Source organism: Salvelinus fontinalis, chromosome 13 (assembly GCF_029448725.1).
Source record: "Salvelinus fontinalis isolate EN_2023a chromosome 13, ASM2944872v1, whole genome shotgun sequence".
Lineage (NCBI taxonomy): Eukaryota > Metazoa > Chordata > Actinopteri > Salmoniformes > Salmonidae > Salvelinus > Salvelinus fontinalis.
In genome coordinates, this window is record NC_074677.1 from 19,160,333 (window position 1) to 19,187,029 (window position 26,697).

Sequence of the window (26,697 nt, forward strand, 5' to 3'; positions counted from 1 at the left end):
CCTGATATGCTTCATATGAGAATCAAACAAACAAGCCTGGTGTTCCCAGGACCCAAACCCAAAGCTGCCTGAGACGTATTTTTCATAATGATAAGTTGATTTGAGTCATCTTCAGAGGGAGATTAAGATTTACTAGGCAGCCCACTGATAACAAGAATTGTAGACATGACATTCCTGTTCAGAGAAATGTTCAGGGTTGTACATCTTAACGCCAGGGCAAAGGTTAAGCACACATTCTCTAGAGATGGGCTGGGCTGGGGCTGGGATTAGTGTCCTGTCAGCCTGTGTGCGTGTGCACTCTGGAAAAGTGCACAGTACAGTGTACATGCAGGCAGGCCCACGCCTCGGCACACCGCCTCATGGTTACTGTACTGTATGCTGCTATCAACCTGGAAGTGATTGGCCCCAGGAGGCTGTGCCAGCAGCAGCAGAGAGCAGACACGCACCACCCGCTGAGCCCAGTGTGTCTGCTCCTCTTCTTTCACAGCCAGGTGTAGTAATCTGCCCAGTGAACGTCACTCCACTAACTGGATCTGTGTGTGTGTGTGTGTGTGTGTGTGTTCTCATCACGTACCCCAGAGGCAGGGAAGAAGAAGCTGATCCCTCGTTTTACTGCTTTGACCTTTTGTGGAGCACTGAGAGGATGAGCGACTTCTCCCATGAAGGGACGCCAACAGGCGGTTACAGGCGGTCACAGACAGGCGGACTATAGCAAAAGAGAGGGGCCTGTGACGTTTAGTTGCCCCTGACATCCATGGAAATGTTGGGCAAAACAATCCACTGAAGTTGTTTTGTTCCTCAGTGGGATGATTGGGTTAGAGAGAGCACTGCTTTGTTGTTCCTCAGTGGGATGATTGGGCTAGAGAGAGCACTGCTTTGTTGTTCCTCAGTGGAATGATTGGGCTAGAGAGAGCACTGCTTTGTTGTTCCTCAGTGGGATGATTGGGCTAGAGAGAGCACTGCTTTGTTGTTCCTCAGTGGGATGATTGGGCTAGAGAGAGCACTGCTTTGTTGTTCCTCAGTGGGATGATTGGGCTAGAGAGAGCACTGCTTTGTTGTTCCTCAGTGGGATGATTGGGCTAGAGAGAGCACTGCTTTGTTGTTCCTCAGTGGGGTGATTGGGCTAGAGAGAGCACTGCTTTGTTGTTCCTCAGTGGGATGATTGGGTTAGAGAGAGCACTGCTTTGTTGTTCCTCAGTGGGGTGATTGGGCTAGAGAGAGCACTGCTTTGTTGTTCCTCGGTAGGGTGATTGGGCTAGAGAGAGCACTGCTTTGTTGTTCCTCAGTAGGGTGATTGGGCTAGAGAGAGCACTGCTTTGTTGTTCCTCAGTAGGATGATTGGGCTAGAGAGAGCACTGCTTTGTTGTTCCTCAGTGGGATGATTGGGTTAGAGAGAGCACTGCTTTGTTGTTCCTCAGTGGGATGATTGGGCTAGAGAGAGCACTGCTTTGTTGTTCCTCAGTGGGATGATTGGGCTAGAGAGAGCACTGCTTTGTTGTTCCTCAGTGGGGTGATTGGGCTAGAGAGAGCACTGCTTTGTTGTTCCTCAGTGGGGTGATTGGGCTAGAGAGAGCACTGCTTTGTTGTTCCTCAGTGGGGTGATTGGGCTAGAGAGAGCACTGCTTTGTTGTTCCTCAGTGGGATGATTGGGCTAGAGAGAGCACTGCTTTGTTGTTCCTCAGTGGGATGATTGGGCTAGAGAGAGCACTGCTTTGTTGTTCCTCAGTGGGATGATTGGGCTAGAGAGAGCACTGCTTTGTTGTTCCTCAGTGGGATGATTGGGCTAGAGAGAGCACTGCTTTGTTGTTCCTCAGTGGGATGATTGGGCTAGAGAGAGCACTGCTTTGTTGTTCCTCAGTGGGATGATTGGGCTAGAGAGAGCACTGCTTTGTTGTTCCTCAGTGGGATGATTGGGCTAGAGAGAGCACTGCTTTGTTGTTCCTCAGTGGGATGATTGGGCTAGAGAGAGCACTGCTTTGTTGTTCCTCAGTGGGATGATTGGGCTAGAGAGAGCACTGCTTTGTTGTTCCTCAGTGGGATGATTGGGTTAGAGAGAGCACTGCTTTGTTGTTCCTCAGTGGGATGATTGGGTTAGAGAGAGCACTGCTTTGTTGTTCCTCAGTGGGATGATTGGGCTAGAGAGAGCACTGCTTTGTTGTTCTCTGCTGTGATAATGGAGATGAGGAAGAGGTGGTGTTGTGAGCCAGTTTTTCTGTCTGTTAGTACAATTAGGTTAGTGTGAGTATACAGCTCTATGCTCACCCAGCACCACTATTCCTTATCCTCCAGTGGAGAGACTGCAGAGCCTTTTATGCCTTCCAGGAAGTCAGTGCTCCCTTGTGAGGCACAATGAGGCATTTCAGTGTCATTTACTCTGTGTACAGTACAGCCCCTTCCCTCCCCCATAGGCAGACAGACAGAGCATCTTCCCATCTGTTAGTCTATCTCTCTCTCTCCCTCTCTCCACCGCCCCAACTCAACTGAAGCCCAGAAGCACATTCCTGGGTCGTGTTCCCAATGAGCTGCAGAGCAGGGTGGGGGATTGGCCTTTTACAAGGCAGAGTAGACGCGAGCGGCGTGCACCTTTCTCCAAGTCTCAGAATGTGATAAAGAGAGAGATTAAAGTATGGAGAGAGGGATGGAAAGTGAGAGTGCGGGGTTAGCGAGCTTGGTTATGCAGACTCGTTAAGCGGGAATTGTGACCTAACGGGGCCCCCTGTTGACTCTGAGATGGGGGTTTCCGTGGTGGGAGCAGAGCCGTTTCCTGGATGTGGTGATGAAATACAAATGCTCTGCGACGCATTGTCAGATACACTATCATGTCTCTCCAGTCACACACTGTGTGCAAAGGTTAGGTTTCCTAACCATGTGACCTCACCAGGAAAAGTCCTCATTTTAAAGAAGGCCCTGGAGTTATTCCATCTTCGGGAAGTCTCAGGGTTGTAATTATGGTAGGCCAGTGTCTCCAGGCGTGTGCGTGACTACACTGTTTACCCAGATGTTTTCCCACAGACCCCTAAGGCACTGGACCCCACCAGGCTGTTTAGTCTGCAGCCTCGCATCTCCAGGTCATTGGGAGTAGCTTGAGCTAGCCTCACTCACTCACTCACTCACTCACTCACTGACTCACTCACTCACTCACTCACTCCCTCACTCACTTGCGCAAAAATATTAGTGTAGATGAAGGGGAGGAGACAGGTTAAAGAAGGATTTTTAAGCCTTGAGACAATTGAGACATGGATTGTGTATGTGTGCCATTCATAAGGTGAATGAGCAAGACAAAATATTTAAGTGCCTTTGAACATGGTATGGTAGTAGGTGCCAGGCGCACCGATTTGTGTCAAGAACTGCAACGCTGCTGGATTTTTCATGCTCAACAGTTTCTCGTGTGTATCAAGAATGGTCCACCACCCAAAGGACATCCAACCAACTTGACACAACTGTGGGAAGCATTGGAGTCAACATGGGCCAACATCCCTGTTTGACATCTTGTAGAGTTCATGCCTGACGAATTGAGGTTCTTCTGAGGCCAAAGGAGTTGCAACTCAATATTAGAAAGGTGTTCCTAATGTTTGGTATACTCAGTGTATATCTATCTGCCTATACTATAGATAAAGACAGATACGTCTCTCTCTCCTTTGACTTTTACTTCTTTTTCTCCCATTGTTAACTCACATCCTTTCTCTTTACATGTTTTGTTGCTCTCTCTCTCTCTCTGTATCGCACAGTCTTTGCTCTCTCTGCTCTCATACACACACACACACACACACACTATTATGTAGAGATCACACACCTTTCCCAGAGCACAACTTGTTTAACCTAGATGTATTCATTCTCAGAACTATAACCTCTGACAGAGACCTGTACTTCCTGTCTGTTGTCATGTGGTCACCACTTACTCACCCCTCCTGATGCTGGTTTATCATGCAGTTGGGGACAGTGTTTCTAACTCATTTGTAGTGCCTTGTCAATGTGGATGGATGGGCTGGCTGACTGCATGGCTACAGTGGTTCCTCCTCCTTCTCCTTACAGGGTGTGCAGGTTCCTTTCCTGTTGTGCTTTTTAACCCATTAAGTAAAACTTTTATTAGACTCTTGTGTTTGTCAGTGTTTTTTGTCTCTGCTAGGGTTTTGATTACGTTTTATTTCACACACACACACACACACACACACACACACACACACACACACACACACACACACACACACACACACACACACACACACACACACACACACACACACACACACACACAGAGGAATTCATTTGGTGGGCAGTGGCCCAGATATGGTTCTTGAAGTCCAACCTATATTGTCAAATTTAGTTTCCAGTATTTAATGTGTGACATATGTTAACTCACTAAGACTAGTAACTTTAACTCCATGAAGTCCGTTTGCTTATTTCGCAATATATGAGACTCGTGATGTCTTCACTACCTTTTCAATTGTAGTCACATGAGAAAAACACGGAAGTTCATTTCGAAACGGGGTGGTTTTCGCAAGTTCAATTTCCTTCCTAACACCCCTACTAGTTAACCACGGCCGGGCCCCACCTATGATTTTTCTTAGTATTACTCAATATACCCTCTGATAAAATTCTCTGTCCTCGTGTAGCCTATTTAAATAGCCCCCTTGTGCAGAAATTATGCCTGTAGCCTACTTCCTGTGTGCTGACCTTTTCACATTTACCAGTCACCCAATAGATAATAACGCCTGTTAGGATAGAATCGCAAAGCAAAATGAATATATATGGAAAGTCAACGTGAAGGCTTTTTAAATGAATGTATAAATGGCTCGATATCCTTCATCTCATGAACACTAAATGAGGACAAGATGGTGTAAATATTGACATGTTGACTCCTTTATCTTCTAGGCCAAAAACAAGGAGACTGGAGAGCTGGCTGCGGCCAAGGTGATTGAGACAAAGACTGAAGAGGAGCTGGAGGACTACATGGTGGAGATAGACATCCTGGCCAAGTGTGACCACCACTACATTATCAAGCTGCTAGATGCCTTCTACCACGACGCCAAGCTCTGGGTAAGACCTCCGGGCCGCCAGTGGGCCACCCATGAGCCACTGTGCCGACGGTGAGCCGGAACTGGACCCGGTGGAGTTTGTACTGGAACTCCCAAAACTGTTAGCCAAATCAATGGTCTGATCCATTCCAGAGCCCTCTATTACAGAATAGGTTCTGACCTAACCTGATGGTGAACCTTTACAGATTCTATGAGGCTCTAGCTAGATTGTTCACTTCCTCCCTCTATGCAACTTTTTTTTCTCTCTCTCTCATTATTGAATACACTGCAGTTTTGCTTGTACTTTGTAGTCTGCCCGTGTCTTCCAAGACAAACACTAGTGACCTTATGAAGCGTGCTGGTCCCGGACATCAAGTATCCTAGTAATTACCAAATGTAGCAAAAAAAGGAAAATGGTCACAAGCCAACAAGTTATTGTTAAAACAAATAATCTAGCACACTGTTCATAGTGCAGCAACACTTTATGATGTTATTCTGATACACACTGTTCATACTGCAGCAACACTTTATGATGCTATTCTGATACACACTGTTCATAGTGCAGCAACACTTTATGATGTTATTCTGATACACACTGTTCATAGTGCAGCAACACTTTATGATGTTATTCTGATACAGACTGTTCATAGTGCAGCAACACTTTATGATGCTATTCTGTTACACACTGTTCATAGTGCAGCAACACTTTATGATGCTATTCTGATACACACTGTTCATACTGCAGCAACACTTTATGATGTTATTCTGATACAGACTGTTCATAGTGCAGCAACACTTTATGATGCTATTCTGATACAGACTGTTCATAGTGCAGCAACACTTTATGATGCTATTCTGATACACACTGTTCATACTGCAGCAAAATGTTATGTTACTCTGAACTGTGATACACATTGGGTTGGATTCTGACATTTATGATTCATTATTTATCTGACTGTAGTATTTCTGTGACTATCAGTGCATGACCGAATGTGACCTTTGAAACCACGACCTGGATGTAAGTGCAGTATAAACTCGACAGCTAACAGCCAAAGTGATGTAAGACTGCTGAGTTGAAATGGTCATAGAGGCGGAAGTGTAGATTATCTTAAAGCTGCATTATGTAGCTTTTTGGGTGATATTTCACAGCAGTTTAAACTGAAATTAAACAAACTAGTTCAATTTTAGCACCCAGGAAATAGTCGGAGCAGTGTCTGCATAGTGCAGCTTTAAGTGTGGTTCTTACAGACCAAGTAGATGCCAAGAATTTTCTACATTTCATTCCAACCTCATACTGATTTTAAATGGCTGTGTCCACAAAATGATTCCATCTCTCATAGGGTTCAGAGTAGAAGGTTAACAGACAGAGGAGTGGGACATGACATCATACGGCTTTAGTGCAGTGTTGGGGCACCTTGTACATGGCAGCAGGTCTATTGCTCCCCTTCCCCAGCTGTTCAAAACCCAGAGGCTTGTTGCACCCCTGCTAGGGCATAGCTGAAATTCCACAGTGCGAAAGGTACATTCTCCTTTCTACAAGGCCTCTGCATCGAGACTGTGTCAGCTCATTGTGTTTTGATAAAGGGCAGTGTGCAAATACACGTACAGCTTTCCAACCACACATTTCCCGTCTGTGTGTGTCCTTGGTGGGGTTTCAGTTTTCTCTCTGCTCTCGTTCTCAACTATTCTACATTTAAAATGGTGCAGCCTATCATTGAGTGTACATGGGCAATATAGTCCGACATCAATGTGATCTTATTCAAGAGGCCCAGGTTATTTCCTCCCTCCAGAGTAAGTAGCCAGATGCAGTGCTCACTTATACACCACTTCCCACTATTTATTTATGCTAATGGCTCTATTAAGATCGGCAGTTTAGATGACACAATAGAACTATGTCATACTTGGATATCATCAGAAAGAATCAGGTTATAGTTTGGCCTCTCTCTCTCTCCAGTGTCAGAACAACCCAATATGTTTCTGGGTGGGGATGAGTCGTCTGACCATAACACCTCCACACTAACACTGGCACCACAAAGCGAGAGTATTGCCTCTCCCTGGCCAAGGGCCAGTGCCAAGGGGATGACTAAAAATGTGTGATCCCTGGAGGATGCCAGTCTGCCTAGGCTGGGTGCGGTGTCTCTGCTGAAGAGACGCTGCAGACGGAACCGGCAGTTGGGCTGCGGGCCTCAGAAACCCCCCTTTCAGCCGGAGAGCACATTCCGCTGCCCACCTACTCTGCTCTGGGGAGAGAGAGAAGGCTGTTTGTTCTCATTTAGGAACAATCTGTTTTCCAGCCACAGCGTGAGAAACAGGGGGCCTTTACCGTAGGGTAGCTAATTGACTGCTGACATTAACACACACAGACGTACACACATACACAGACATGATCATGGACAGTAGACACACACACACACACACACACACACACACACACACACACACACACACACACACACACACACAGAGAGGCGTAGACAGCAGACACACATTTTATAAGCTCACTTCAGGAATCACTCCATCTTGACTAACTAGCCAACTTCTGATCTATCAAACAGACCCTGTCTTACAGGACCAGTTACGTTTTTCAATATTAGTTGAGAGGGACTGCAGCCATGAATGTTTCCATCTGGAGATCAACCAATAATAAATTCTAGAACTCTATTAGTAGGTGTTAACAGATGGATGGTGTGTCTCTTAGTGTGCAGTCAGTGTAGTCTACTGCCACTCCTAGGGCCAACACAAAACCCTACTGCACACTGTGAGACAGAGTGTAATTAGTATGTATAATGTATCCCTTGTGAATAAGTCTATCTCCTTGAGGCTGCCTCTTGACGAAGAGAGGGCTCTGTCTAAAGAAATGCTGCTGTGTTCAGTTGATACCAAGCAGAGGTAGAGATGGAGACGGGGAGAGGAACTATTAAACAGGAGGTGAATGATGTCCGTGTAGGATCCTTGTTTTTATCCCCCCAGCACAGCGCCACTCCGTTTACACTAAATATGCCCTCATCCTCTTTTGTTCACCATCTCACTCCCTTCTACCCACCATCTCAGTGGAGCTACAGTACATCACCTAGAGCAACGTGTTGTCTGTCTATTACTGTTCTTCATTCTGAATCCATCCTGAGGACATACTGTAATGTACCGTCAAATCAAGCCTTATTTATACAGCACATTTCAGACATGCAATGCAATGTGCTTAACAGGAAAAAATAAAAAAACTATTAAATAAAAACTGAAATATTTACTACACAACAAACACAAGATAAAATAACTAAATAATAATTTGAGTCAGTTGGAGGTGTACCTGTGGATGCATTTCAAGGCCTACCTTCAAACTCAGTGCCACTTTGCTTGACATCATGGGAATATCAAAAAGAAATCAGCCAAGACCTCAGTCAAAAATTGTAGACCTCCACAAGTCTGGTTCATCCTTGGGAGCAATTTTCAAAACGTCTGAAGGTACCACGTTCATCTGTACAAACAATAGTATGCAAGTATAAACACCATGGAATCACGCGTTCTGTCTCCTAGAGATGAACGTACTTTGGTGCGAAAAGTGCAAATCAATCCCAGAACAACAGCAAAGGACCTTGTAAAGATGCTGGAGGAAACGGGTAAAAAATGATCTATATCCATAGTAAAACGAGTCCTATATCAACAAAACCTGAAAGGCTGCTCAGTAAGGAAGAAGCCACTGCTCCAAAACCGCCATAAAAAAGCCAGATGGTAAAAAAGGCCAGACTATGGTTTGCAACTTCACATGGGGACAAATATCGTACTTTTTGTAGAAATGTCCTCTGGTCTGATGAAACAAAAATAGAACTGTTTGGCCATAATGACCATCGTTATGTTTGCAGGAAAAAGGGAGAGGCTTGCAAGCCGAAGAACACCATCCCAACCGTGAAGCACGCAGGTGGCAGCATCATGTTGTGGGTGTGCTTTGTTGCAGGAGGGACTGGTGCACTTCCCAAAATAGATGGCATCATGAGAAAATAAAATTATTGTGGATATATTGAAGCAACATCTCAAGACATCAGTCAGGAAGTTAAAGCTTGGTTGCAAATGTGTCTTCCAAATGGACAATGACCCCAAGCATACTTGCAAAATTGCTTAAGGACAACAAAGTCAAGGTATTGGAGTGGCCCTCACAAAGACCTGACCTCAATCCTATAGGAAATTTGTGGGCAGAACTGAAAAAGCGTGTGCGAGCAAGTAGGCCTACAAACCTGACTCAGTTACACCAGCTCTGTCAGGAGGAATGGGCTAAAATTCACCCAACTTATTGTGGGAAGCTTGTGGAAGGCTACCCGAAAAGTTTGACCCAAGTTAAACAATTTAAAGGCAATGCTACCAAATACTAATTGAGTGTATGTAAACTTCTGACCCACTGGGAATGTGATGAATGAAATTCAAGCTGAAATAAATCATTCTCTCTACTATTATTTGGATATTTCACATTCTTCAAATAAAGTGGTGCTCCTAACTGACCTAAGACAGGGAACTTTTACTAGGATTAAATGTCAGGAATTGTGAGAAACTGAGTTTAAATGTACTTGGCTAAGGTGTATGTAAACTTCAGACTTCAACTATATATATATAATATTACTACCATTCAGGTTTGGGGTCACTTGGAGTCGCCTCTTCACAAGGAAATGTCTGAGTTCTTCTGTGTTCTTTTTGCCCATCTTAATCTTTTCTTTTTATTAGCCAGTCTAAGATATGGCTTTTTCTTTGCAACTGGGTACTATTTAATGAAACTGCCAGTTGAGGACTTGTGAGTCGTCTGTTTCTCAAACTACACACTCTAATGTACTTGCTCAGTTGTGCACCGGGGCCTCCCACTGCTCTTTCTATTCTGGTTAGAGACAGTTTGCGCTGTTCTGTGAAGGGAGTAGAACACAGCGTTGTACGAGATCTTCAGTTTCTTGGCAATTTCTTGCATGGAATAGCCTTCATTTCTCAGAACAAGAATAGACTGACGAGTTTCAGAAGAATGTTCATTTGTATTTTGACATTTTGAGCCTGTAATCGAACCCACAAATGCTGATGCTCCAGATAATCAAATAATCTAAAGAAGGCCAGTTTTATTGCTTCTTTAATCAGGACAACTGTTTTCAGCTGTGCTAACATAATTGAAAAAGGGTTTTCGAATTCATAATTAGCCTTTTAAAATGATAAACTTGGATTAGCTAACACAACGTGCCATTGGAACACAGGAGTGATGGTTGCTGATAATGGGCCTCTGTACGCCTATGTAGATATTCCATAAAAATATATGCCGTTTCCAGCTACAATAGTCATTTACAACATTAACAATGTCTACACTGTATTTCTAATCAATTTGATGTTGTTTTAATGGACAAAAAAAATTGCTTTTCTTTTAATTGTAAGGACATTTCTAAGTGACCCCAAACTTTTGAACGGTAGTGTGTATGTGTGTGTGTATATACAAACAAACAAACTGAACAGTACCGGACCCAAGATCGAATCTTATAGAATGTGATATGTATTTTCTCTGAATTATGTTCTCCAAGGGTGACAAACTTTCGAACCTGTTAAATGGGTCCTAAACCAATTTTAGAACTGTACCTGTCTATCACTGGAACGTTACTCAATTCCCAAAGTGTCACTATGCAGAATGCTGATTCTGTTCATGATGGAGAAAAGATGTCCGGGAGATTTCTTAGAAGATGATGTTGCAAATCGGTGTCGGTACACAGTTGAATGAACTTAAATACCACGTCAATGTCGCCAAAGTGCTACCTAAGCCAGTTTACTTGTGTATCGCACACAGTGGTTGCAAGTCTGCACCAGCATCAGCTCAACTTAACTTGCCCGACTGAGCAGTCAGTGGCATAAATTCAGAGTGCTTAGCCAGTGAAACGGCATCTTTTAACAGTCATCAATTATTAAGATAGTTTTCTCCAAGAGGAACATACAGGCTGTAGTTTGTATGCGGTCTGACCAGTTGGATCACATCTTTCCCCAGTGCAAAATTGCTCTTGTCATCTGGAAACCATGCCAACATTCCCTCAAAGGGAGAAAACTGCTGTAATTTACCTACAGTAGCAGCGATAGATACAATTATCATTAGATTCCACTAAAAACTTCCTGTTGTCTATAGATAAGACCACAAGCTGATAAAGCATTTTACAGTAGATGTTTATCATGAAGTCATTTGAATGGCATTCATTGGACACAGCCAATGTTAAGTTTGTACCAGGTATGCCTTCCTCTTAAGTCTATTTACCTAGCTTGTCATCCACATCTAAAGTATTTGTTGATGAGAGGATAAATAGGGATTTAGGAAAAACCACAAATTGACCTCAAACTCCAGTGGATCCAATGTAAAAACACCACTTTTTAAAATCACCTTATGCCTCATAAGACGCCCTTGTTTTACTGTGGAGGCTAGCCAAGACTGACCGGAACATGGGCACCACCCTCGGCTGGGGATGGAGTCGTGTGTGTGTGTGTGTGTGTGTCCACTTATGTACAGTGACTACCTGTAAGTCCTCCATTAGTTTTGTTGCTTTGACAATGGTGTTATAGCACAGAGGTGAATTAATGGGTTGGAGAAGGCCTTTTTTGCTATGGCAACACAAGACCTAGTCTGTGTTACTCAATCGTCAGGGGATTATGTAACACTGAGATATGTATGCTGTTGATGAACAGTGACAAACCATCTGAGTGCCTTGAATAAAGAAACATGCACGTGCGTGCGAACACACCTCTTTGAAAATTTGAGGTGCTCTCAGAATCCCTTAAACGACGCCGGTATGTTAAAGTTACTGTACCCCACCAACCCTCGAGTCATGTGGAATATGATCAAAACACCTTTCTACTCTGGCTTTATTGTGCTCGGCCCCCTGTTGACTTGCATGACACATTCATAAGTAGCCTTTGACAGTGCAGATGCACGGGATTGTTGTCAGTGGGCTTTTTTTCTATTCTGTTTCTGCCTTTCCTCAGCTCTTGCTGTTTCATCTTGGCAGGGATGGTATTTGGTTTATGTTACAGTCTGTTATCGCATCCATCGCTAAACACACACTGACTGTAGTGCTGTTCTGTACGGCCACGGTGAGTATCGCCTATAGCGACACAAGGCATTGTAGAGTGATTGAGAGGGCTTTCAACACAGATGTCAGAGACAGGAGTGTACGACTAGAAAGGGATCTGTTGGTTAATCTCCTGGTGACTGGGCAGCGTCAGGCGTCTGCTGCTGACATGTGCTGTCTTTTATTGTATAGGTTATCGGAGTTCCAAGAGGCCTTACTGCCTACGACTCCTGTCTCGCTCTCTTCTCTAGATTTCAGACATTCTCTCAGGGCGATAAAGCAGAGAGACCAGTGTATCTCAGTAAGATTGAAGGCAGCTAGGCTACTACCTGTCACTTCTCTGGACCTTCCCTCTCGTCTCCTCTCAGCCCCCCTCCATTTAATCCATCTTCTCTCTTTCTTTACCCCTCGTCCTTGTCTCTGGGAAGCGTCTGAAGTGATCACAGTAAAAGTCAAACAATAGCTACTAACATCTGCCTGTGACTTTGAAATGCGTCATGTTGATTGTTCTCTCGAAAATGTGACTTTCCATGGAATCCCTATTCCCTCTTAGGAAGTTTGAATTTCCTGATACAATTGTATTCTATTTATATTCAGTTTGTATTTCCTGATACATTTGTATTCAGTTTATTTTCTGATCAGACTGTAAGTCACAATAATGAACGGTTTTCCTCTTCATCCCCACAGATCATGATTGAGTTCTGCCCCGGAGGAGCCGTGGACGCAACTATGTTAGGTACGGAGACATAGTGGGGTCCGGAATTATTGGATCCCTTGATAAAGATGAGCAAAAAATAATTACAATTCTGAGCTATGTTGTATGCTAAATTGGAAGCAAAACAGCCCCATAACATGAAAGATCTACCACCATATTTTGTAGTAGAGATTAGGTATTTTCTGCACATGCATTGTTCTTTCGACAGGCCAACGTTGAGTTGACGAGGGCAGTCCATAAGCGCAGACAAAAGATATCAAGGATCCAGAAAGATTCTGTGTGGAGGAAATTTCTAAGATCCCTCCCATTGTGTTCTCCAATCTCATAACACATTTTCGAAAAAGGCTCAGTGTCATTATCCTCGCAATGCAAGAGAGGAGGGTGCTGAAGTATTTAAAACAGGGGATCCAATTATTTTTCTTCCATATATTTTAGAGATTTTTATTACTTTATCTGAGAAATTGTATTAGTATAAAATAATATACTTTTTCTCCCAAAAAATGCATACAATATAGGTGAGTATTTTATGCAGTATTTTTTTGCTCATCTTTATCAAGGGTGTCAATAATTCTGGACCCCACAGTACTGTAGACAGCGTGATGCTACATGGGTATGTGCTCTGTGCTCTCTCCCTTAGAACATTGCTTTCATAAGCTTCCCGCCTCTCCCATTTGATGTTTCAGATTCTATACCTCAGGCCATAGCTGCAACTGCCAAGGCATTGTTGCTCTTAAGAATATTGCTTTATTATGAAATAATTGGCGAACGAGGCCAAGTGACTTCACGCTGTAATGGATCTGCTATTGTTGCAAAACACTAAGCGCAGATGGAGAGGAGACCCCTGGTAGTTTCCATGTAAAAGAACCGATGAGCACCGACACGTTAAGTTCATATAAGCATGTTGAATTGGGTGTCAAATTAAATCGAAGAGTCTATATTTTTGAGAAATTAAGGCATATATACATTTTCAACCATTTTCCATCCTAAAAATCTGGAATAAACAAAGGGTTTGATTTCTTGTCAAACTGTTGGAAAAGGGGTCTTAGAAAACATCAACTACCAGAAAACGTCTTGAGTTATTAGAAATACATCAACTAGAACTGTCAAATGACAATTAATGAAGTTAGTTAATGGTATTAGTTAATCGTTACCAAATCGGTAATGGAATTTCAGAAAAATCAGTAATGCAATTTCTGCAATTAAATTGGCTGCAATGGGGAAATCATAGTATTCACAAAAAAACAGTTGGGTTCACAAGTTTAGATGGCACAGTAAAGAGTCTTATGTACTCTTCAATAGATCTGAGTACACAATTTACTGTACTGAACTATACTCTACTTTACTGAACTCTACTGAACTCTGCTTACTGTACTGTGGAATTGCCCTCCTGCTTCTCCTACAGCAGTCGCTGGCCCCAAATACAGCTAACCAAACACAGAAAGAATCGAGAGATCCTGCTTTAGCATGTGAATGTTTTCTCAAAGTCAATTTACACTCTCTCGGCTCTCAGGGGGCAGTGGCCTCTTAAGACTACTTACATCTTGTTCTGGCAGAAGCCCGATCTGCTGCATAGGAAATACTCAGGTGACCCAATAAACCACCTTGCCTTCGGGGGAGTTCTTACTTGTTACCAGTAAAAATGGGTTGTACCATTTTTCTCTTGAGGGGATTTAAAGTAAAACTTTTGTTGTTGATGTGTAAAGTGATGTCCGTTGCCCTAACCGGTGTCCTTGCCTCTTTCTGGTCTGCAGAGCTGGACCGGGGCCTGATAGAGCCCCAGATCCAGGTAATCTGTAAACAGATGCTGGAGGCCCTGGTCTACCTGCACAGCATCAAGATCATCCACAGAGACTTGAAGGCCGGGAACATCCTTCTTACACTGGAGGGAGACATCAAGTTAGGTGAGTCTCTATATTCTCCCTCCACAGTGTTTTACCCATAGAATGTATTCTTCTAGAACATGGAGACCTCTAGAATGCTAGATCCAGTGTTCTGCTTATTGGGTCTAACCATCCCCCTTAATCTTCCTCTATGTTATCCACAGTCTTAAACTATTTGGACTAATTCTCCAGTAAGCAACAAAGACTTCTCATTGGACATTGTATATTGGTCACGGTTGTCTTTGGAAAAAGTGGCTGTTATCTTGTTGGACAGCAGAGCGTGATGGGAATGTTCACATAAATCGACCCAGTTAGAAAAAGTCCTTCCCTGAGGCATCTCGGAAGAATCAGATGTGAGATGTGTGGGAAAGCGTCATTCTGATAAATTCTTCCTCGATGTGATTTATAGCTAGTATTCTGTTGAGTTTCAGTATCCCTGAAGTTCTGTGTGCTGAGGATTTGGGCCCAAAAGGTCTATCAGATTTTTGTTGAATCACCACGTGCCAAACAATACGGCTGCTTTGTGGAGCCTATAATAGCTTTATAAATGTCAGACTGAGAGAAAGGGAGGAGCAGGGAAGAGAGCTGTACTGTACTCGAAAGGGCTGCCTGATAACTCCCGTGAACTTAAGGACCCCCTGGGAACTCCCGCTGTCAGTGACTTCCAACCCCTGTCTGAACTTCAGACAGTCTGACTGATTTGTCATGTTACAAGGCCCTCTTCAGTGTTTCACTAGGACAGACGCCGGAGCTTTGTTTTAATGACTGGGAGAGTCTCTAACGGAAAGTTACCCAAATAAGACCGACGTGTACAGTACAGTTCAGTTGGCCTGTCATTTTGCTCCATAGATGTAGAATTTGGATCTGCTCCTCAGGAACAGACAACAGATACTCTTGCTGTCTGAGGAAAGTGGAGTATTTTCATCCTAGTTCATAGGGTTGTCCCATTCTCAAATCAAATCAACCATCACTGAAAAGGCATTGGCTCCTAAAGAATTCCTCAAGTCCTAACAGACATCAGACACTATACTTACCAAAGGGAAGTCTGAAGTCTCAGTTCATGATTTTAAGGAACAGTTAAAAGGTCAAATATGACAAAAAAAATGTATTTAATCATTGTTTAACTAGGCAAGTCAGTTAAGAACATTCTTATTTACAATGATGGTCTAGGAACAGTGGGTTAACTGCCTTCTTCGGGGGCAGAACGACAGATTTTTACCTTATCAGCTCGGGGATTCCGTCTAGCAACCTTTCGTTTTACTGGCCCAACGCTCTAACCACTATGCTACCTGCCGCCCCAGGTAGCCCAGGCCGTCATTGTTAATAAGAATTTAGTTTTTAATTGCCTTTCTTTGTAAATAAAGGCGGTAGTAGTAGTATAAAAGACTACAATCTGAACTGTAGACCTTTGCAAACATTGCCCTGGTCTCATCCCAGGCAGTCTCTGGTAATATCCTGAGAAAGACTCGTGTTGCTAAAGCAGAAATAACATCTCTGGAAGTGCTGGATCATGTTTGGGGAAATGGAAAGGTCGTTTTGGATGTTATACCCTGTGCTGTAAATTTAATCAGTCAGCTTTGCGTCTTGTCTCTGATATCATGGCAATTTTACGGTGTAGAAACACATTCCTCCCCCGAAAGAAGAAATGAGGTTATAACACTGGCCTGTCAATCATTCTCTTTACCAAGAAATGAAATTCTGAAAAACATTTGAACTGTTCTGTTTTCTTTCTGTCTCAATGCTTGCAGCGGATTTTGGCGTGTCAGCGAAAAATACCAAAACTCTGCAAAGAAGGGACTCTTTTATAGGAACACCATACTGGTGAGTACATACACATGAAAACAAAGGGGAATGACAATGGGTGTCGACATTGCCAGTGATTGCGTCCAAAATGCCACCTTTTATTGGGCTCTGGTCAAAATATAACGCACTATGCAGGGAATATGGTGCCATTTGGGACACATGTCTTTAATGGGATTATGGTTGTACTGCATGACTGGATGTCAAAAATCAGTGTGGTTTGATCATAGCTTTACAGGGTCCTTGGAAAAGCTCTTATGTTTTAGTTTGATTCTGGACCTTGTGATTTAGCTGGGCCTGGCTGGTTTGCCAATATGCAGGGTTCGGTTGAAGTTAACTATTGACCAGAGCAGGTTATCCAATGTCGATTGGTATAGCTTCTCAACCTGCCCAGGTGTTGCACAATGTTCGATAGCGTCATAAATGAGATACAGATGGGATTTCATCATGTGTATTCTGCTGTGAATTTGAAGCTTATTTTAAAAACATTAAATTGATTTATTTAACCTTTATTTAACTAGGCAAGTCAGTTAAGAACAAATTCTTATTTATAATGATGGCCTACCAAAAGGCAAAATGCCTCCTGTGGTGACGGGCTGGGATTAAAAATAAAATATAAATATAGGACAAAACACACATCACGACAAGAGGGACAACGCAACACTACATAGAGACCTAAGATGACAACATAGCAAGGCAGCAACATATGATAACACAGCAACATATGACAACACAACATGGTAGCAGCACAAAACATGGTACAAACATTATTGGGCACAGACAACAACACAAAGGGCAAGAAGGTAGCAACAACAATATATCACGCAAAGCAGCCACAACTGTCAGTAAGAGTGTCCATGATTGAGTCTGATTGAAGGGATTGAGATAAAACTGTCCCGTTTGAGTGTTTGTTGCAGCTCATTCCAGTCGCTAGCTGCAGCAAGCGGAAAAGACGAGCGACCCAGGGATGTGTGTGCTTTGGGGACCTTTAACAAAATGTGACAGAATGTGAACGGGTGTTGTATGTGAACAAACCACAAGCTTTATTAAACCCTCAGAGGTAGTAATCACACCTGTGCGGAGAGGGGCATTCTTCTTACCAAACCTCATGACCTTAGTTTTGGAGGTGTTCAGAATAAGTTTAAGGGTAGAGAAAGCTTGTTGGACATTTAGAAAGCTTTGTTGTAGAGCATTTAACACATCTGGGGAGGGGCTAGCTGAGTATAAGACTGTGTCATCTGCATATAAATGGATGAGAGCGCTTCCTACTGCCTGAGCTATGTTGTTGATGAAAATTGAGAAGAGCGTGGGGCCTAGGATTGAGCCTTGAGGTACTCCCTTGGTGACAGGCAGTGGCTGAGATAGCAGATTTTCTGACTTTTATACACTGCACTCTTTGAGAGAGGTAGTTAACAAACCAGGCCAAAGACCCCTCAGAGACACCAATATTCCTTAGCCAGCCCAGAAAAATGGAATGGTCTACCGTATTAAAAGCTTTGGTCAAGTCAATAAAAATGGCAGCACAACATTGTTTAGAATCAAGGGGAATGGTGACATCAGTGAGGACCTTTAAGGTTGCAGTGACACATCCATAACCTGAGTAGAAACCAGATTGCGGTGAGAATACTATAGACAAGAAAAGAAAACCAGTCAGTTGATTATTTTTCTAACACTTGATAAACAGGGCAAAATAGAAATAGGCCTATAACAGTTAACAGTGTACCATTTCTTTAAGATTATGGAACGTGTCACTTTTGATCGTAAGGAAACACTGCATACCCCTCTATCTCTCGAGCTCAGATAAAGTACGTTATTATGCCTGCTATCCACTTGGTCAGTAAACATAGCTCAATCGAAAGTGTGTTGACATGCAAATATTGGCCGTGAGCTTGGAATGTGAACTATTTACAACTGTGTACAAGTATTTACAACTTTTGCAATAAGCCAACAGCAATAAACGTGAGGGACGTTTCAGATGAATCATATGAATCCTAAACATTAACTTCACTCTTTTTTTTGTCCTAAAAAAACACCAGAGTAAATTTGTCCACCATATTAGAAGTCCTCTATTGTACTATGTTGTATTCTAGGATGGCTCCTGAGGTGGTGATGTGTGAGACCATGAAGGACGCTCCGTATGACTACAAGGCTGACATCTGGTCCCTGGGCATCACCCTGATCGAGCTGGCCCAGATCGAGCCCCCGCACCACGAACTCAACCCCATGAGGGTCCTGCTGAAGATAGCCAAGTCTGAGCCCCCTACCCTGGAGCAACCCAGCAAGTGGTGAGAGGAGAGGAGGGGCCAGAGAGGAGAGGAGGGGCCGGATAGGAGGGGCCAGAGGTCTACAGGTCTACATCTGCCCTTTAAACTAAGCCGGTGAACACAGCAATATGATTGTGTAAAGCTGTGGCTTTTCTAATCAGTTTTTACGAGGCGGTGTGTTCCATTGCTCAGCAGATGCGAGAGCTCGGGTCTATTCCCCCACTCCCCCAGGTGCTGAGAGCTCTCTCCAGATGAGAAGAGCATTGCTAGTGAAAGCTTTATTTGTCGAAAGAAATATAGCCGTGATTAAAGTAATGATTACCCACCTTGCAGAGCTGTGCAGCCAACTGTGTACCGCATTCCTGAATCTGTTCCGTTCTAGCCTCAGCCTGTGTCATTAAGTTATCTAGTGAAAATATCACCACCCCCCCATCAGTCCTTCTCCCTTCTTTGATTAATGTTCCCGTCATTCTGTGTGTTTAAGGTCACGGGAGTTTAAGGATTTCCTGAAAAAGTCGTTGGATAAGAATCCAGAGAGTCGGCCAGACGCAGCACAGCTCTTGGAGGTAAGCTAGCCTCAGACACAAGATATATACTGTTGTATACCTCTCTCTGATATATGAGGACGTTCCCCCTCTGTCTTTTTCTCACTCTTCACAGGTCCACCATCTTAACCTCCCAAAATATCAGCTGTTTCAGACACGAGGAATGGTGACATGATACGATAGGCAAATGAGCAGTACCATACAGAGGGCATTGGGTAGATGGAGAGTGCGAAAGAGAGGGCAAGAGAGAACGTGGAAAGAGACAAGGCGTATTTTAAAATGCAGGAGCCACAGCTTCCTGTTTGGGTTCCACAGCAGAGGGGAATGCTAGCAACTTGCATTCCTGTTTCCAACGAATGGCGCTTTGGGATTTCTCTGTATTCTCTCCACCCTTTGCCAATTACAGAGGCCCAAAGCCTGCTGGAAGTTTAGAGGGAGATGGGAGTGGTCGTGTTCAGTGCCTCACGGAAGGTTTTGATCGCTATCATACTTATGTTTCTAGCCCGGTTAGATGGCATTGATGGCAATAAGGCCCATTGAACAGCATTCATCTGCACCATCTGTGACTCATGACATAGATCAGGGATCATCAACTAGATTCAGCTGCGGGACAAGTGGATGGTCAGGGGGGCCAGAACATCATTATAAATAATTTGTCAACTGGAAATTGACCGCCAGAACAGATATAATATTTGACTAAAACATAATCATTTCAAACCTTCCTTACGTTTATATACAATCACATATCTATCTAAAACATTTTTGCTCAACAAACTTGGGGGGCTAAATGAAGTCACCCGCGGACCGCCAGTTGGGGAACCCTGACATGCATTGTGACAGGGGGAGGAGGCCGTGGGGTTACTTCGTGTTGTGGATCACTAATTAATAGAGAGACTGGAAATCTAATTAGAGGGCAGTTTAATTACATCCATTATTCCAGTGAAAAGTTGGATGGTGTCCATGTGCTATATATTATGTCAGGGGACAAACATAAGTCAAGTCAATGTGACTGTAGCTCTCCTCTCTCCCCCTCTCTGTTATGGCATGTTATCACAGCACCATAGTGCCCTCCAAGCTCATTAGGCTAAGGACCCTGGGACTGAACTCCTCCCTCTGCAACTGGATCCTGGACTTCCTTACGGGTCGCCCTTAGGTGGTGAGTGTAGGCAACAACCCATCTGCCACGCTGACCCTCACCATGGGGGCCCCTCACGGGTCCGTACATAGTCCCCTCCTGTACTCCCTGTTCACCCTCGACTACGTGGCTGCGCACGACTCCAACATCATTCAATTTGCTGTTGACACGATGGTGGCAGGCCTGATCACCGATGACGATGAGACAGCCTATAGTTTGTTATCAAGAAAACGTCACAATAGCGTTTGACTTGTCTGCTTTGACTTGTCTGCTGCCAAAAACGTTTTCAACATTCACCTGTAAAATGATAGTCTAGAAACTAAAGCTTTGGTTGTCTTCCTCTCAGGCTTCCATGTCTTCTCCCTGGACCTCCTAAATGTCCACCTCTTGAACATCAGACTCTGAGGCCTCATCTTCACTGTCACTTTTCAACCTTTTTTAGGATGGCTCGTTGTCAGGCTCAAAAAGCCTCAAATTTGCCCGGGTGGCCACCAATTTTTCAACCCTTGTATTGGTCAGCCTGTTGCGTGCTTTGGTGTGTGTTCCCAAACAAGGACCAGTTGCGCTCTGAGGTGGCTGATGTTGGTGGGATTTGGAGGATGATGTAGGCAACAGGGGAAAGAGCCTCAGATGGACAAAGTCCCTTCCACCAGGTGGCTGATGAAATATGTTGGCACGACTGCCATATTGCATCTCCATCCCAAAGCCCTTGCTTGGAAGTGTACTTCGCCAGACTGCCAAGAACCTTGCTCTATTCCAGGCCATAGACACCATACGCCTTGTTGATCTCTGCACCAGACAGGATGCTCTTGCCAGCATACTTGGGATCCAACATGGACGCTGTGGCGTGTATGGGCTTCAGGCAGAAGTCATCACGCTTTTTGATGTATTTCAGAACTGCAGTTTCCTCTGCTTGGAGCAACAGTAAAGTGGGCAGGGCAGTATGGATTTCTTCTCTTACGTCTGCAAGCAGAGTCTGAACATCAGACAGGATGTAGTTAATTATTCCTTGCCCACGAACATTCAACCACCCATCAGAGATGATTTCAATAGTCTGCTTTCTCTATGATTTGCTTGACTTTCACTTGAACTCTGCATCCAGCAAAATAGTAGATAAAGCATATCTGGTTGGAGGAGTGCATGTTGGGCAAAAAACATTCAGAAATCTCTTCCAATACACATTGCCTGTCAGCATTTCTCTGACTACGTTCCTCTATTGTCCAAAAAACTTCTGATTCCAGGAGGAACATGAGCTGTTGCTGTTGATAAGGTGTCTGATTCATCATTTTCATCTCGAATAGAAGTAGAGGGACTTTTGTCAGAGGTTGTGAGTGCTGAGGGAACTTTATGCACTTGGCCAGATGATTCTGCATCTTTGTTGCATTTTTCACATGATTTGGTACAGTATTTCCAAATGTACACAGCTTTTCCGTCTACATTAGCTGCAGTCAAATGTCTCCACACATCAGATAGTGCCCGTGGCATTTTCCTGTGAAGATTAGAAAAAAGGAGGTACAAAAATAACTAATAATACAATTCCATGTACAGATAAATAGTTAAGCAGTTAGTTTAAACAACTCCTTTGTGAGATAAGATACATGTTTTAAAATTAAACATGTATAGAAACAGGGGAATTAACACTAGCAGAAATTGTTAACAAGTTAGAAATTATTTAAACACTGTAGGCTACTATTTACTAGTTAACAAAAAATCATGTATGTCATATAAAATATATTCACCCCAGCCAGTATTGTAATCAAAACTTACCAGAAAGCATGTAGTCCTTGGCTCAGACAGTCTAGTAGTGTGAGATCAATAGAATCTCATTAGTGTGCAAGATCTTGAGATTCAGCTGTACATGTGATGGAAGAGTGCACAGTATATGCAGAGGGTTGCAATTCCATTGAATTGGGGATAGTTTAACCAAAATATGCCACAAGACCTATAATTGCCTTGTGTATCCCACCTAAAAAGTTCACTGTTATAAGTAATTTTTGGGGGATGAATTTAAGCAAAATTCCCGATATTCCCAGGCTTACCTTCCCATGGAATATTTTTAGAAAATATCCGGAAATTTCCCGTAATGTTTCCAACCCTTGGCAACCCTAGTCAGAACTGCACATTTGTAATTATTTCACATTTAGCTCCATCAGAGTTATAGGGCAATCAGTAAACCTCAATTTATCATGCATTTTCAGATATGTGAGGGTAGCTAGCTAGCGAATGCAAACAACGTGTCATTTAGCTTGCTTCATCAGAGATTAGGCTTTTGGAAAGGGCTCGACATCTTCTGGTAAAGTTGTCAGTCGGACTTCTGTGAGCACTAATATAGATGGAAAGCAAATCAAACAACATTTGGATATAGTAATCTAGTTTATCCCTTGTTAACATCTACGGGATCGGTGTCCCCTTCATGAGACGGTTGAGCTAACGTGCGCTAATGTGATTAGCATGACGTTATAAGTAGCAAGAAAATTTCCCGGGACATAGACATATCTGATATGGGCAGAAAGCATAAATTCTTGTTAATCTAACTGCACTGTCCAATTTACAGTAGCTATTACAGTGAAATAATACCATTATATTGTTTGAGGAGAGTGCACAGTTGTGTACTTGAAAATGTATCAAAAAAACAATTAGGCACATTTGGGCAGACTTTATACAACATTTTGAACTGTAATGCAATGGTTCATTGGATCGGTCTACTAGCTAGCTAGTTAATTTTTTTTATTGAATCTTTATTTAACTACTCAAGTCAGTTAAGAACATATTCTTATTTACAATGACGGCCTACCCCGGGCCAAACACTAACCCGGACTACGCTGGGCCAATTGTGCGCCACCCTATTGCACTCCCAATCACGGCCAGTTGTCATACAGCCTTGAGTCGAACCAGGGTCTGTAGTGACGCCTCTATCACTGAGATACAGTGCCTTAGAACGCTGCACTACTTGGGAGCCCCAAATTTGATTGACTTGGTCAATCAATCAATGTAGCTTATCATGTCTGTCAGCAGCAATCATGGTTAAATATTATTTAACAATGTTGAAAAGGGGATGACGTTAGCTAACTTCACTAGTTAGGCCTAAGTTGGTTGGAGAAAATGGTACATTAGGTAAAGTAAACATTATCAGCTATATGTGTAGGGTCTTAATTTGATCACCCTTTTGTTGCTGAGGGTTTTCCTGCACTTAAGGAAATTCAAACTTGTAGTGTATTCAAGTTTTAAAAAGGCTTCTGAAGTTTGTCATTTCCATTTTAAAATGTCACAAAATGTCAACCTCTACAAAAAAAAAACATGAATTATAGTCGAAATAACAATTACCATTTCCTGTTGCTGAAGGATTATTTTCCTGCTGTAGCAAACAGTAATGTTCCATGGGCAAATGGGCCCTTCTGCTGCTTAATTCCCCCATGAAGGACGGGGAAATTAACATGAACCACTCATACTTACTGGTCAGGTATAGTTCACTTATTTTATATCACTCAAATATCCAATTCATGTTGGCTACTGTCACGCAACTGAAATTACATGATCAATTGATGTTTACTGATCATTAAAATCATGCATTTTACTTGCTGTAGGCATATAATGCTGTTGGAGCTGTTTTGCATGGAATAATCGAACATGTGTAGTTCTGACTTTGCTCTTCAAGAGGTGATGATATTAGAACTAAATAATTCAAATCTATTTAACAATCCCTTGAAAACAGCACACAGTTGTCAGTGGCAAATCGAACGCTCTGGACCAAACAGATTTGGCATGGGCCCTCAGATCCTCAAAATATTATACAGCACCATTGAGATGATATTGACTGGCTGCCTCACATCTAGGTATGGCAACAGCTTGGCATCCGACAGTAAGAAGCCACAGAAGGTTGTGCGTAATGCCCAGTACATCACTTGGGCAGAGGTCCTTGCCATCCAGGACCTCCTATACCAGGCAGTGCAGAGGAAGGCCCTAAAATTTCTCAGACTCCAGCCACCCAAGTCATAAAGTGTTCTCTCTGTTACTGCACAGCAAGCGGTACCGGAGAGCCAAGTCTGGGACCAAAAGGCTCCTGAACAGCTTCTACCCCTAAGCCATAAGACAGCTGAACAGCTTCTACCCCCAAGCCATAAGACTGCTGAACGGCTTCTACCCCCTAAGCCATAAGCCATAAGACTGCTGAACAGCTTCTACCCCCCAAGCCATAAGACTGCTGAACAGCTTCTACCCCCCAAGCCATAAGACAGCTGAACAGCTTCTACCCCCTAAGCCATAAGACTGCTGAACAGCTTCTACCCCTAAGCCATAAGACTGCTGAACAGCTTCTACCCCTAAGCCATAAGACGGCTGAACAGCTTCTACCCCTAAGCCATAAGACTGCTGAACAGCTTCTACCCCTAAGCCATAAGACTGCTGAACAGCTTCTACCCCTAAGCCATAAGACTGCTGAACAGCTTCTACCCCTAAGCCATAAGACTGCTGAACAGCTTCTACCCCTAAGCCATAAGACTGCTGAACAGCTTCTACTGCCATGCCATAAGACTGCTGAACAGCTTCTACTGCCAAGCCATAAGACTGCTGAACAGCTTCTACTGCCAAGCCATAAGACTGCTGAACAGCTTCTACTGCCAAGCCATAAGACTGCTGAACAGCTTCTACTGCCAAGCCATAAGACTGCTGAACAGCTTCTACTGCCATGCCATAAGACTGCTGGACAGCTTCTACCCCCTAAGCCATAAGACTGCTGGACAGCTTCTACCCCCTAAGCCATAAGACTGCTGAACAGCTTCTACCCCCTAAGCCATAAGACTGCTGAACAGCCAATTAAATGGCTACCCTGACTATTTACATTGACCCTCTTTTTATTTGCACTGACTCTCTTGTACTGGCTCTATGCACCCTCACTGGACTCTACTCACACACTCACACATACTACACTGACTCTCTTGTACTGGCTCTATGCACACTTACTGGACTCTACTCACACACTCACACATACTACGCTGACTCTCTTGTACTGGCTCTATGCACACTCACTGGACTCTACTCACACATGTTACACTGACTCTCTTGTACTGGCTCTATGCACCCTCACTGGACTCTACTCACACACTCACACATACTACGCTGACTCTCTTGTACTGGCTCTATGCACACTTACTGGACTCGACCCACACACTCACACATACTACACTGACACTCCAACACACTCCAACACACACTTCATACGCTCACACAAACAAAACACACTCACACATGCTTATTGACGCTACACACACCCAGAGACACACTTTCACACTCTTCACATACGCTGTTCCTACTCTGTTTATCTTTCCTGATTGCCTAGTCACTTTTACCCCAACATACATCAAATCAAATGTTATTGGTCACATACACATGGTTAGCAGATGTTAATACGGGTGTAGTGAAATGTTGTGCTTCTAGTTACGACAGTGCAGTACATATTACCTCAACTACCTTGTCCCCTGCACATTGACTCTGAACGGGTACTCCTTTTATATAGTCTCTTTATTGTTGTTTTATTCTTACTATTTATTTGTATTTTATTTAGTTTTCTTACTTTTGAACTGCAATTGTTGGGAAAGGGCTCGTAAGTATTGTATTCGGCGCATGTGACATAACGATTTGATATCCATGGCCGCCTCATCCCATATGAGGAATGTTGTATACATGTTGTCTACACAACCACATGATGAAGAATCTTAACTCCCCACGGCCGTGATGGTGGATCTGGTGGGGACCATCTGGGCCTAACCACAGATCTAGAATCAGATTACCCATGCCCAAATCCTAACTGGACCAGCAGTTGGGAGTAACTTCAGCCATTTTGTGCCTCTACCTCTGGGCCATTTGGTTAACAATGAAGCATTTGACACACCGTGGCCCATCAGCAGTCCAGGCCAGGCCTGGGTGAGGGAGGCTACAGCGGTGAGGCACTCCCCTGTAGCCGTTTGCTTTCTTCACCCAATGAACGTTGGCTTAGAGTAGCGCTGGTTGTCTGGGCTCAAATGTCATAGTAAACATGTTGAAGCCGGTGGGGCAGAGTCTACCATAGTAGGAGTGTTGATCTAGGATCAGCTTTGCCTTTTAGATCATAATGAATAAGATTACACGGACCAGGGGAAGGGGGGGGGGGGGGGGCTGATCCTAGATCAGCACTCCTACTCTGAGGTGCTGGGTCTCAGAGAGGGGCTGCGGTATAAAAGGACACACTGTCAGAAAAGGACACAGTGTTCAGCTCAGCAGAAACCAAGCTTGTGGTTTTTATAATAGTTA

The 26,697-nt window shown here is 43.5% G+C and overlaps 1 protein-coding gene across 1 annotated transcript in view; it reads left to right on the forward strand.

Moving 5' to 3' along the window:
• stk10 (serine/threonine kinase 10) overlaps positions 1–26,697 on the forward strand; it is a 56,022-nt gene that overhangs the window by 11,464 nt on the left and 17,861 nt on the right. Inside the window, exons 2-7 of the mRNA XM_055941982.1 lie at positions 4,873–5,037; positions 12,761–12,809; positions 14,540–14,689; positions 16,417–16,489; positions 18,559–18,753; positions 19,217–19,298. Coding sequence (XP_055797957.1) covers positions 4,873–5,037; positions 12,761–12,809; positions 14,540–14,689; positions 16,417–16,489; positions 18,559–18,753; positions 19,217–19,298 — 714 coding nt within the window. The remainder of the gene's footprint in view (positions 1–4,872; positions 5,038–12,760; positions 12,810–14,539; positions 14,690–16,416; positions 16,490–18,558; positions 18,754–19,216; positions 19,299–26,697) is intronic.